The 14,636-nt window shown below is 34.9% G+C and overlaps 1 protein-coding gene across 4 annotated transcripts in view; it reads right to left on the bottom strand.

The window, feature by feature from the left end:
- SPOCK3 (SPARC (osteonectin), cwcv and kazal like domains proteoglycan 3) overlaps nucleotides 1-14,636 on the bottom strand; it is a gene marked incomplete at both ends in the record, with an annotated part of 216,323 nt that overhangs the window by 115,521 nt on the left and 86,166 nt on the right. For 2 of the 4 annotated variants that reach the window (XM_082315461.1, XM_082315460.1), the window contains one exon: nucleotides 822-936. The exons of the other annotated variants lie outside the window; for them this stretch is intronic. In XM_082315461.1, the coding sequence (XP_082171587.1) occupies nucleotides 822-936 (115 nt within the window). The remainder of the gene's footprint in view (nucleotides 1-821; nucleotides 937-14,636) is intronic. 4 annotated transcript variants of the gene reach the window in all.

The following is a 14,636-nucleotide window of genomic DNA, read 5'->3' on the forward strand; positions in this document are numbered from 1 at the left end:
AGGACTTCAACACACACTTATTTCAATCATATTATTGAAGTTTAGCCTTTCTACTATGCTCTGTTTCTCACAATGAAGTGAAAAAAAATAAAAATGAATAATCCCAAGTCAAATATAAAACTTGACTCTATCCCCTGAGCAAACAACAATCTCATGACTCAACTAAGTGTATGGTTCAGCCCTCTACATATTCACTTTCTGCCCCAGATAAAGCCACAGAAGTACATTAATATTTTACCACTCTAAGATCTACATAAATAGAGCATCTGGAACTGTTATCCCAAAAAAAGATAAGAATAAAAATCATCTACATTCGGATTCTGGAATAACTTTATCATATATTTGCTCCTTATATTTAACCAGTCCAGAATGCAAAGAAAAATTAGAATGCATAGAAGAGGAGAAAAAAGAAGGAAAAAACCCCAAACTTACACTATAACAGGCCATTACCTACACTTCAACAGTCAGTTTTGAGTTCTCTAGCTTCATGTAAGTGATGAAGTCAAAGTTATGTACAGCAGCAGGACATTATCACAACTGGTAAATTCATTTGGGACTGGTGCAGTTGGTATTTCCTTAAATATATCTGTATCAGCAGCTTGTGATATCTAAATATGTACACCCTCTAGTTTACCAGCCTATAAAAAAATCAAATATCAAACATGCTAATCAAATTATGCATAAATAATTACTTCTAAAATCCACTCCTACTGCGCTCATACGTTGTTAAATAACTAAACTAATTATAGCATATTTATGGTTTACAGTCAGTCACGAACACTATAAAAAAAGTCTATAGGATTAACTTTTAAAGTATTTACCTGTGCGTAAGCCTTCGGTGACTAATGCAAACAGCAGTTTGTTGATCCTGCGCAACACAGACCTTATGGCGACTACATTTCATCTTTAAACAGGGATCTTTAGCCGGATCTAAAGCTAAAAATAATTTTAAAAAAATTGTTAACAATTATCTAGAAACATGCAATTAAGAAAAGAAACACACCACACACAAAACCCAGTAAGTACATGGAGGGGGGGCTGGCCTGCTGCTTATACAGCATGTTGGACTGAAAGGCACTGATTTTCACCAGGATAAAATGCAGCACACTCAATGATAATGCAAAACGAAGCTGGGCACAATTCCTTACCAAGGAAAATGGATCTTCATGAAACGTATACTTCTGCATATTCTCATACAATACCACTGGTTTTCATTTATAAAAATACTAAGTACCCTATCCAACTCTCTCTTGGTCAACATTTGTAAGAAAGGCCGTCAAAGGCTGCTGGTTTTTACTGTAGCTGAAAACATTTTTTTAATATTAGATTTTGCTTAGGACTTTTAGAAAGTCTGAGTACCCATTATGTCATTCTGAGCAATGAATTCCCAAAGGAAACAATTTTGAATCGGATTCTGTTGTCTACAGTTCTCCATTTCAGTCATGTCACTTCTAAACGTTTGTGATTTTTAGAGCTCAGAAGCCACCACATTTCTGAAATCACAATAAAACCGTAAGCTAATAAGTAATGAAAAAGAAGAAGTCAGAAAGGCAAATGACATTTGATCAGGAGTTTGGAACATTTGTTCATTGAGATGTTGGCTGCCACATCTCCCACATACAAGATCTTCTTAAAAGCTGTAAGCCAGGATGCTAATAAAAATACCGTACTTCTACTCAATCCATTTCTTGTCATTCCTACTACAAAATAATAACATCTACTAAGCTACATTGCATGGTAATTCAATAAGACATAAATGGTGATGTCCTGGTCCATAAGCACACTAACCCAGAGAAGAGGAAAAGCATCCATTGGTAAAAAAAACAAAACAAACAACCCACCCTAATAAATTAAACACCAAAGCCTAGCTTAAAGAGACACTACTGAAAATCCTAAATCGCAAAATCAAGGAAGAAAGCTATGAACAACTAGAATTCAGTTTTCCTGTGTTCATCTTCACTTTAGCATATTACTGTCTTCAGTTATATTTCAGAAATGTTTTTTCCTCTTGTTTTTCACATCTGCTTATAAAATATATCTTTGTATACATATTTTATGAAAGGAAAGTTATGTTTCTTCTGTTCTTCGTGATCAAAAGTAAACTTTTAACCACACCTCTAGTTGAGCTGTCAGATGATATTAACACAAGACTGACTAACCATGTACCCAGGAAACAAGAACCAAGCTGATCACTAGTTACAGTTTTGACACATGACTCTGTGGTGCTAAGGATGATCAAATACAGTCTAAGCAGTGACTTTTCCAGTTTTATTTCCTTCTTAACAATATATTCAGCTGTGCAAAATATATACATCATATTACCAACAAAGCAGAAAAGTGATGGAATCATAAATATAATAATAACTCAATGCAGATTGAAAAGAAATATTTTGCTAATTACAGCATGAGACATAGGCAAAGATGCATTCCTCTTCCAGGTATTTTTATTTATTTCTACAGCAAACCAGCCATAAATCCACAATGAGTCATCCAGAGTAAGTCTGATTACAACTCTAAACAAGTGGGAAGAAAATGCAGCAAAAAATGACTGAACTAGGGTAACAGATTAGGAGTCAAAATTAACAAGCATATTCAGTATCCTTCTCCAATATACGCTAGATTTTAGAATCCATGTCAAATATTTTCTCTGCTTAAAGTCAGGCAGAATGTAATGTCACCCCTTAGTAAATATGAACAGATTATCACTCAAGGTACTGGTCCAAGTACCTCTTCCCAGAATACTTGCTGATGGAGACACTAAGGTAGCAATACTGGAATATGATATTGGCATATCTTCAGATAACTGTTTTGCAAAACTAAATAGGGTAATGGAATAAAAATACATGAGCAAGAGAAATCTGGAATCACATAAGGATGCTGAGTTCAGCACCAAGTACAAAATATGTTTCAGGAAAAGAGGTGAATGGAGATCATGTAGCTTCCCATTCCCATTCAAATGGTTCCTTCTTTTCCTGAGTTCTTGGGATTCTGAAGGTGTGTTTTGACAATTCTATCAAAATTTAGCACGCCATAACAACTTTTTGGCAATGTTACAGGCAGAACCCAACTTTACAATTGAGAGATGGTACTATCACACTTTGCCTTTATGACAACATAAAGATGGGAATCAAACTAGGGAAGACATGTAGTTTATTCCTGGAATCAGAATGACTTTACCTCTAGAAAAGCACTCCAGGGGCCAGAATTAAAAAAAAAAAAAAAAAAAAAAAAAAAAAGGCACTGGACACACAGCACATCCCCCCAAAAACACCCACACATGCAAGTAAATGAAAACATTTTACAGTAATAAATAAATAAAATCATCAATGGAAGTCCAAGATATCTAGCTAGGAAATCAAATTAGAAAATGGCTTTGAACACAAAAGTGATGACAGAAAGAAGTGCTGGATTTTGACAGCACTTTCAGAAAGAGAACTGTTGGGAAGAAAGAGAAACTGTAAGAATGCACCATTAGGTTCCTTATGTATTTAACAGGCATTTTCCACCAAAGATAAACCAGATTGCTTAGAATTCTGTGTTAAAAAATATATTTCTGTACAGCACTCATTCACAAATTGCACCTTTGAAAAGAAAAGTAATGATAGGTGTTCATTGGTGAGAACCTAATGTTAGAAATCAGTTGTGCAAGACGACAGATCATCTGCAAGGCAACCCCTTCCTGGCCCTATGTTGATACCAAACTCAGCTGTGTTCTGTTTGGTTTTCTCCTCTAAGAATTTTCTTTGAAGAAAATGTAACAGCTTACAAAAAGGAAAGACTTGTCAATAAATCTGACTAACTGGTAACACATTCTGTGCATACGCACATTGTTTGTTTCATTTGCTATGAAACAGAGAAGTTGGGTTTGATCGGCTGTTTCTTTTAGGGTCGGGGTTTGTTTTATTAACCAAAGTGAAGTACTGAACAAAACTTTTGTGCATGTGTGCATGCATGCACACATACTTGTGTATTCATAAGAGACATCAGATGTTGTCTTGGCAGCTTTGTCCAGCTGCAGAGAAATGAAGAATTTTAAGGGATTTTGGACACCATCTCTACCAATTAGACACTGAGGAATATACCAGTGAGTTCATTAACTTCTCAGAGGTATTTCTTTATAGCTAGTAATTGACGAGAGAGTTGAGTGGAGACTTGTTTTGGACATTTCAAAAGTGAACCACTTCCTGGGCTAGACTGGGCCCTCTCCTACCAAAGGTATACATATACAGAGGTGAACCCCCTACAGAAGTCTTTTTTCCTCACCTTACGTGTGATACATGGCCTCACTTTTTCCAATAATTTTTTTGCAACAATGTCTTAGTTACTGAATTAGTTGTAGTGATGCAGAAGCCACAGAAGGATGTACGACCTTTTTTTGAAAAGCTGCAGTATCTTACAACAGCATGGAAGAGACCAAATAAATCACAGATATAAAAATATGGATTTTTGGAATGTGAAAAAGTCAGCTACCTGAAGGGTCAATGCCTGCCTGGACTGACACTGTAGCTCAGCAAGCCAAAGGATAAAATACAGAAGGAAATGTTGCCAGAAACTGTGAAAAGCAGTGCCAGTCTTTCCCTTTTTTCCTTCAATATCACATGCTGTAGTCAGCCCTATACTATGAAGTACATAGGATCTAAATTTTATGAATATATTTTGCACAATCTCACATTTTTAATTTTTAACTGCTTTTTAAAAATGGTAAACTTATGGATTGCATGAGTGATTTTCCCAGCTTTGAAAGGACTAAAAAAAATTAGATATTTATGAAAGCATGGAAATGGTTTGGCTTTTTTTAAAGCCTGTTTTACTTCATACCTGGAACAGACAAATGGACAATTTTCACGGAAAATGAAGGCTAAACCACAAGAAAAACATTTTGCAAAACTACAGTCTGAAGTTTTTCATGCCGGGGAAGAACTGGACTCCCCTTACAATATATTTCCCTAAAATAATATCAAATGTTGTGTTAATTAAAATTTCAACAAGCAGAAAAATATCATTGTCATGAAAAGTATTACAAAAGTATAAAATGCTTTGTAACATCTGCTATTTCTCCAAGAACTTATATTGTAAATTACAAATAATTTGCTTGCTGCTGAAAAATTATAGAACAGAATTAGGATCACCTGGTGACTTTTATAGATGGACATGGATTTGTTATTCTCACATGCTAAGGAAGCAATTAATATTCAAAAAATTGATTCAATTATTACTAATGGATCTATTTATTTATAATTCAAATTCGGAAGAGCAATTCGGCAAAGCTTCCCATCATCTCTTCTGTAAGTTAATTTACAGCTAGCACTCCCGGAAACTGACATTAGCCAGAACATCATTTTTATTGGCGATATAATAGGAAATCAAGATTAGCAAGACATAACATACGAATCCTCTTCACAGGAGCACTGTGGCAGAAACCACAGTAAATCACCATTATTTCACAATCTGCTGAGTGCATTCTGACATATTCCTAATTTTCCACTCCCAGCAAAATGAAAAGGGAAAAAAGGTTAAGAACAAAGTTTTCAAACTTAAATTCTATTTTCCTCCTCCAAAGTTTGTGATTCATTTCTGACAGGCAAAATAAGAACCAGCGAGACATTTTGTTTTACTACATTTACCAAAACTTAAGCTATGTTTTGAGTATCCCATGAGTGGTTTAGTTCCTCTAGTTTAGAAGGCACGTCTGACTTAGTTGCCTACAAAGTTTTCACATTTTACAATGGGGGCAGAAAAATATAAATTATCTGAAAGTTTTAACTAATACATTAATAATGAGGTCAGATGCCTAGGTTACAACCCTAGGCAGACAAGACACCTAGAAGGGAATGACTCATATTGCCTGCTTTGATAAACCACACAATTCCTGAAGATACCTAAATACCATTGGTGTCTTTACTTCTCTATTTTGAAAGAAGGCGATTTCTCACCTCCTAAAGCAGAATTTCTCACTAAGAAACTTGTTGGGTCTAGAGAGATGAGCAGAACCCCAGCACCATCATTTCCAGAAACAGTACAGAGGAGAGCAAGGCAGAACACAAACACTCAGTTGATGTTGTCAGCTAACATGGAATCCAGATAAATGTTTAATTACAGTTAACAGTGATAGTGGTTATTTTTTTGCCTAAACTGTACAGTGACTGGCATTCAAAATTTGCATCCGTGCATACAGGCCCTCCTCAGCCACAGATGGTTTGAATCCACACTGTTGTGGATTCATAGCAAGACATCCCTGTCTTGCCATGCAACATATTTACTGAGAATGAACACCTTTTAACTTTAACAAGAAAATGAATCATTTTGCAGCTAACGAGATTCACGAATAAAAATGAGAGAATAAACAAGAAATAGCCTACCTCAGTAACCTGATAGGGATGTTCTGAAACAGAAGAATCTCAAATTTTTGTTTCTTCTCTCAGGGGCTGTATTTGCCATTTAAGATTCATTATGTAACATGAAAAGTAGAATGGGTAGCTACGGCTGGATGTTCACAAGAGGAACCTTCTTGTGTATTTGTTCCATCTGGCCAAATGAATCTACAACTTCAGTAAGAAGGACAGAGAGAAGGTTTTTCTGTAGGTGGCCAAGCAAGTAAGTAGGAGTTTAAATTCATACCTCTGAACATTACGGGCTGACTAGAAGTCTGGTTTCTGGCTTGTGAGCAAATGCTTCAACAATTAAGGTGGCTGTGTGCATGCTTCTACCCAAGAAATACCTACTGTCATGAGTGCTCAGAAGTCTCCATACTGATGAATAAGGGACAATTGTGTAAAGCCTCTTTATCAGGCTTCTGTTCAGATGTGTTGCTGTTCCTAGCATTTTATATTACTAAGTTCTGGTACATTAGCACTGAGTGTCAAGTTGCTCTGCGACGGTTGCAGTTATGCCAGATAAAGTTCTGATAAGCGAAGAAACATCTAATACTGAGTCAGAACCATCTGATACAAAATAAAGTACTGCCATATTACCCTTTTGCTCACTGCTGCAATTAAAGGTTAAAAAATGTATGTAAAAATGCATTTATAGTGATTCCTAATATGGTACCTGCTATTCTTTTTACTGTTAACATGAGTTAAATAATTGCTCAAAAAAAAAAATTAAATAAAAGCTGGCAGTCTCTATTCTTCCTCTGGAACAAACCCTCCAAAGCTTGATCTCTTTTTCACAATTTCAAAATATTTCACTCATTCTTTCTCCACTCCCTTTAATGCAATCATCTTCATTGAGCCACACATTTTTTAGTCACTCGTGCCGAAGTGTAAGCCTTATTTATATGTCCTAATCCACCCCTGCATGCTAGCTCACAGAAGAGTAGGTATTTGTGTCCCAGAGAAGGAAAACTGCACGGGACATGTTCCACCAACAGCTTCCTTTCTATTGTAGTCTCCAACTGAGAATCTTTACTCTCAGCAACCTCAACAATAGCATATGAGGGGTGAGCAAGTTTTTCAAATAGGCAGATTCCAGGATGAACAGCTAGGACAGATAATTTGTATCATAAAAATGTATTTGTGAGGGTGCATGTACCTGCATGACTAAATGTATATAAAACAGCTAGGAAGCACCTGTCCCTCACTTTTTTTTTTTTTGTTTGTTTGGTTGGGTTGGTTTTTTTTTTGGTTTTTTGGTTTTTTGGTTTTTTTAAACATAACTGTTTAAATAATCATACTTAAAAGAGTATTCTACTGCTGATTGCCAAATAACCAGTATATCATTTAAGGACCTCCTAATTTTCTTCTAAATGTCTTTCTATTCTCTAAGTCTCTAAAATCATCAAAAATGCAATCTCTTGGGACAACTTTTGCCCAAGTTCCACATTTCTACACACTTTATCTCAAACTGTGTGCTTAGCAACATGCACTGATGCACTCCACCACCCTTCAGCATTGTGGTAACCAATGTGCATTAGATTTCTCATCTATGAAACAGAGATGTTGCAACTCTTCTTCCTGTACTGAAGCTTATTAAATGTTTTGGTGTTTTTATTGTTAAACTCCCACTTGAAGTCTTTAGAAATTAACAGATATTACACTACCATAGGCTGTAGTTTTCCTAATAGAGTTTTTACCTGAATGAAGGTTATACTTAATCCTACTTATTTACTCAGGTTTCAGGCAAGGGTGCGAGCACAGCTGGGTGAGTGGCAGAAATATGAAATCTAAAACTTTCCTATCAAGATTTTAAGACCAATTATTGACTCCAAAATTCTCAAACATTGGGTGCTTACCTTCAGACTTTCAAAAGACATTTGAGTAGTCTACTCCTATGATTAGTAGTACCATTTAAAAAACAAAACAAAAAAGACTTCCACCAAAAATAAAACGAACACAAAACAAAAACCACACACACTCAAGAGGTAAGGCACCCCAAAATCCCTAGTTACCTTTGACAATCTTTGCCCAAGCCCACAGCCTGAAGCGACTGCATTTTTCTTTTTTCAATGGTTAGCAGTAACAGTTTTGTAATTTCTAAATTATAAGAAATTCTTCCCCTCACAAATATCTGTGAGCTCTGCTTCAAAAACATTCCCATAATTTTGTGTTCTCTCTTTTGGGTATTCCTTGAAAGTTTACAAGATAATAGCTTACCCATAGCTCAAAAGTTGATGTAAATGAGAAAGTCCATGAAGTAAAAGTCAAATGCCACCCTTACTTCTATCTGTGCAAATTCAGAAAAGATCCTATTTATTTAAGTTGCCAAACACCACAGTTACTTTGGACTCAGAATGATGTAACTGACAACAAAATTAAGACAATTATATCCAGTTTCTTCTATATATAAGAAGAAATACTCAAATATTCTGCAAAAATATCCACAACAGCTAAGACTAGTAGAAATGCACATGCATACTTGGCTGGCATCCTTTAAGACTTCAGCAGCTTTAGCGAAGCACTTTTTTTTTTTTTTTAAATTCACAATGTCCACTTCCTTGATTTGTCAGAAAGAAATAACACCTTAAGACTACCTGAAAGTTCACAATAGTAATATGTCACTAGCAAACAGTTAAGTGTATTATCTTTTCCTAAATACACGAAATCATAATTTAGAAACATGCTGGCTGCATCAGAACTGACTTCTGGGTTCTCCAACTCAGACAATCACGGGAAAGAAACATCTGCATACCTATAAGAGCAGAAAGGCATCTTGTTGAAGCTTCTCACATGCCAAGATGATTACTCTTGGAAAACAACATGCTGTAACATGTATTTTAATTATTCCACCCTCTTGGGGAACTGGTCAAGTTCTGTATTTAATTATGTATTCTTATATTAAAATAAAGAGGACATTTTAATCAGAGGGTTTTTTTACTGTAATCCACAGCTTTTAAATCTTTTAAACCAACTTAAACAGAATCCAGTAGACTCTTCATATAAAGTATCTAATACATCAGCAATATACATACACATGTATTTTGAAGAAACCTAGCATAACAAAAATAATCAGGAAATGTACTGTCATAAAACTGAATTAAGATCTCCACATAAAATGCGTTCTGTAAAGTAGTCACAAAAGTTGAAATCACATGTTGCATGACAATATACAGAGCACATTACTTTTTGAGTCAGTTAAGCTTTTATATACATCCTGGCTCAGACAAACTATCTATGAAAACTTCTTCGAGCTTAAAATACTGAAATTAAAGGCAAACCTCAAATATTTCAGTTTTCTAGTACTTAAAGATATTTCACTGTTACAAGCTAACAAATACAAATATACCAAACCTGTAAAAGTTCCAAGTAGATTTAAGTGGCCATTATAAAACAAAGAAAAACCAAAACATAAGAATTCCTCTTCTGTAAAATTATAAATGTAATGAAATTGGACCTACTCCATTGAAAATTCACTTTAAAATGTTCCTTCCAGGGTTTCTCTTAGATCACTAGATTCATGTTTGCATGAAACACTTCTGGTCTCCAGATTGAGAGAACCCTGTAGTTTGGAAATACAGACAGAACTACAGGTGTTCTGCAGTTACTAGCGTGTAATAAAGAAATCTACAATTTCAGTCAGTTTTGAGCATGCAGCTGTGTCCTGACTCATAGCTATCAACACCTAGCATAGCACAGAAAAGGAAGAAGTTGTGTATTCCCTGTACGCGTACAGAATGGAGCGGAGAGTAGCTCAGAAGTAACACTGGAGGTAAGGTGACTTCAGAGCAGCAGAGCATGCAATACTTCAGACAGAGCGTTCCACAGCCAAATCTGGCCTTTCTCTCCAAAGGCACCTTGACTCAACATAACAAGTTGACAGCTTAGACTTATTTTTTGTATTAGCATATAAACACAGAAAAGTGTCTAATGAATACCAGTGACCATTTTACTAACAACCTGGATTTATTAATACCACAAGTATTTTTTATAGTACCAATATTCATCTTTTATCTGACCCACAGATGTTTTTTGCAGTTTTGGCTAAGTCCTGTTTTGAAATTTGTAAGGGTGTAACTATCCATCTCACAGCATATGTTTCAATACATGAAGCAATCCATTTGTTTCTATCCATGAACACATTTTTATGAATGAAATGTTAGTTAGTCACATCTCCTGTGACTTGGAGATGACTGACAGGGAGAAAGTCTCGTTTAAAGTGAGACCTAGCCAAATAAAAAACAAAGCCTGAATATATTTAATTGCATATCATGCAGTATATAAAAGCAGAGTAAATGTTCCCAAAGTACATGCTTCCTTTCTTATCTATTCTTATTTAAAGCACTTAAAGTACTCTCAGGGGGGGATCATAAAAACGTAACTCCTGGATCTGCCCTTTAGTCAGTCTCAGTGATTCTCAAATCTAATATATTCAAGGTCCAAATAATAAAATTGTTTTTATTTACTGCTGGCCATGCAGACTCTGACATGAGAGGTCAAGTGGTTTCTTAAACTTTCACAGATGATAAATAATAGCACAATTTCTGTTAATTACCTAAGAACTTCAGGCACAATCCTGAAATCCTATCGTTCTCTCACAATCCTGTCCATCAAAATGCACGAACAATGCAGAGGTTACTAATAGGGATTTTACATGCCAATGCCATACTGCAACTTATTTGCCCTAGGATGTATGTTCCTTACACACTGTAAATTAAAAATTAGTAAAGAGTAATGCATACATCAACCAGAGATAAACAGGATTACAGAAACAGACAAGAAACATCTTAGTTAAGAAAACAACTCAAATAAGGAAACAGGTTTTTAAATATACGGTGGTTAAATAAAAATGGGCCAAAAGGGCAACTTTTAACATTTAAAATATGCTTTAAGAATTGTCATTCTTCTATTCCAGATCAAGAAAAACTATGTACAGCCCTTTTTCTTCTTTACATTCTTTGGTTGGTTGTTTTTTTAAAAGGGATTTAGTAAGCTATTTCTTTTTCCCCTCACCACTAAACAGTAATGTGTGATTTCATATTTCATATTCTTAATAAGTACCTCTATTAGCTATTTTACAAGCTTTCTTATTAAATTCCTGTGGCAAACATAAGAAAGCTCATTAGGCCATTAAGAGAGGCTGTAAAGAAGCATTCCTAGTACGCACCAAAACATTTTCAGGCACACAATCCTCAGGGACCAACGGCACCCGTGACTCAAGACAGTTAGCTGGGACATCCCAGCACAGTAGACAGAAGTAGAAGGACTTTAAAAACGAAGAGATTTGCAGGACTGAAGTTTAGCAGGTTTGTGAAATGTAAAGAAACAGTTCCACATACCCTTTGTTCAGCCTGCTGTCAGCTTAAGGTCTAGTGCTCTACCTCTAGCCAGTCACTATAGCCCTGTGCCACATTTCTACTTTTCTGACATGACTATTTGTGGGTCTGAATGGCTACCTGAATCCATGATTTAGCCAGGTTAAGAACAAGCAAACAAACAAACAAACAAACATCTTTAATTTATCTGATGACAATTCAAGATTCGGTGACACTACAGACCTAACATCAGGGCATAAAGCAAGGGTGGCAGGGGAGCAGGAACAAGGGGTTAAGCTGCTACTGAAGGCAAGCAAAATCTTGTATTGTAGGCTGGGTTTAGCCTCACTAAAAATCCTTTATATAGCCTTTCTTAAAATAGCTGTAAGAATTTAGAATCCATTCAATGACTCTACAGAAATAAATACTGAAACAATCTGAGATCCACAACTAGAAAAACACATGTGTACTACCCAGTGAACCTGAGTTAGGAGCCAAGACTGTGAACCATTTAGGACAAGGCACTTCCATGGTGTTACCACAGTAGAGAAATTCATAGAAAGACAAATAATAAAGAACCACTAAAGCACAGCATCAGATAATGAAGAAAAAGCGCCATTAAAGCATTCCTCAGACATCTACAAAAGCTCTTTTCAGGCAAGGGCTGGCTGAAAGTAATAAAAAGCAGTGGGAATCTGTTTAACGCAGGATTTGGTGTATTTTCTTGGTGAACAGGATTCCTAAACATACCTAAATACCTTAAGCTGGAAACTGTTCACCAGATTAAAATGTTGGCTCAGATAAAGGAATGGTGTCTTTGTAGGAGGACACTATGAATTTCAAAAAGAAAAGAACTGTTAAAAACAGCTGTTAAAAATACTTCATGCTTATTTACTATTAAGACTAAACTATATTTAAAGTGATACATGATGCATTTTAATTGCAAAGTACTGCAATTTGTCTTGAAAGTGATGACTATATATTTCTGATTTTAAATCATCAATAGTCTTGCTATAAAAACTAGATCATGAGTGCATATATCAAATGTAGCAAAGTTAAATCTACATGACTGTTTTCACAGTTCATGGACTAATGAATTCCAACTAATGGATCTTCATTAAACTCCCTTATGACTTCCCAGGGCTTGCAAATGAGTGACTCAAATTATTTTATTCAATATGACTCTAAATGGGTTTAGTTCACAGTACGGAAATGTATTCACAAATTATAGATATGCGTTTGCATGTATTTGCATATCCTTAGTTACCCAAATTATTACAGAACTAGGTAAATTAAACATAAAGAGCTAAAAGGCAAAGACTCCACTAAAATATAAGTGTTTGAAATTGTTTCAAAATCTATTTCTGCTGTAAAAATGGTATCTACAATATTTCTGCTGTAAACAGACATCTAATATAACCTGATACTATAAAAGCCAAAAATAATTCAGTGGAATGGTCTACAAGAAATGTTATAAATATATGTTATAAATATATCTACAAACCAACTACACCTTAAGGGTGTTCATTCTCCATAGAAATGTCATTTCATATTTTTTCCATTACATGAAAATACTCCACTGTTCCTCCAAGGTATTTCTAGAGCAAACGAAAACATCCTTTGCGCTTTAAAAATTACACCAGTGTCTTTGTGTATGCAATTTTATTCAATATCTACACCCTCCAAGCTCTGCTACCATCTGTAGTCTAACAATAAAATGTACCAAAAGTATCTTGTATGTTTTTATCTGATGTAAAAGCGGTATTTGAAGAAAACACGTTATCAAGTTTGTGGTTTTTTTGTTTTGTTTTGTTTTGTGTTTTGTTTTGTTTTGTTTTTAATTTGAGAGAACATTGATAAAACATACATTAAAGCTACTAAAATATTTAACCTGGAATAGTCCAAAACAAAAAACATCCCAATTGTTTGTTTCTAAAACCACTGAAAGGACAAAACTTGCCTTTTAGCAGTAACTAAATGCCATTAATACGACATTCAGATTCATTCCAACAATAATACCTGCCCCACGATTGTTTATTAAGAATTTACATTGTGATATTTATAGAAACACATAAACATTTATGTATGTATATGTATAGCATATACAGTCAAAACATTTATTTAAATACATTTTTTCTATCTTATATGTATACAAGCAAAAGAGAGTTCACTGGGAACAACCACTCTTTGCACAAATGTCAGATGTTGCTTTAAGGAATGGCATTGGTGGATTGCAATGCAAGTCATAATATTTTTCCACCTTTTAAAATAACTTGTGTTTTGCAGCTCAGGAGTAAATATCACCATACGTTTTCATAGTAAGGGCTAGCCTCCTGGAATGGTAGGACATAGATTTCCATATAACCACTCTTAATACCAACAGAATTACACAGATCTATCTCCTTGAGCAATTTTGACATACTTAATCATATTAACATAAGAATGCCTTTCAAAATACACCAAAGTGTAGAAGAGTGAATATTAGACCTTTGTAATAATATAGAAGAGTGAATTAAGTGAATTAAAAAATCCATATACAGTAAATCTACGAAAGTCTTAGAAAAGGCTTTAATAGTCATATAAACTTTCAGAAAATAATAACTATGTGTAGACCTCAAAGATATGCCTATATGGCAAGCACTGGTTCCTCAGAAATACTACCTGCAAATTAATATGGATGTTGGCTAAAAATAATTTGAAAATGGTCCCCATATATTGCTAATTTTGAGCAGAATATGGATACACAAAATAATAAATGTAAATAATGAGAACCCATTTGTCTGACTACTACTGATTTCGACAAGGAGTTACATGTGTACCAGGTACCTCTACCACAGCCTGAAAGACAAAGGGGTGTAACAAAGATTACATATTTTTTTAAATGACAACTAACAATTTGAAAACACAGACATAAAGCTAAATATTCCACCACCACCTCTATTACATGCAG

This window comes from Platalea leucorodia (genome assembly GCF_965183815.1).
Source record: "Platalea leucorodia genome assembly, chromosome: 6".
Classification (NCBI taxonomy): Eukaryota; Metazoa; Chordata; class Aves; order Pelecaniformes; family Threskiornithidae; genus Platalea; species Platalea leucorodia.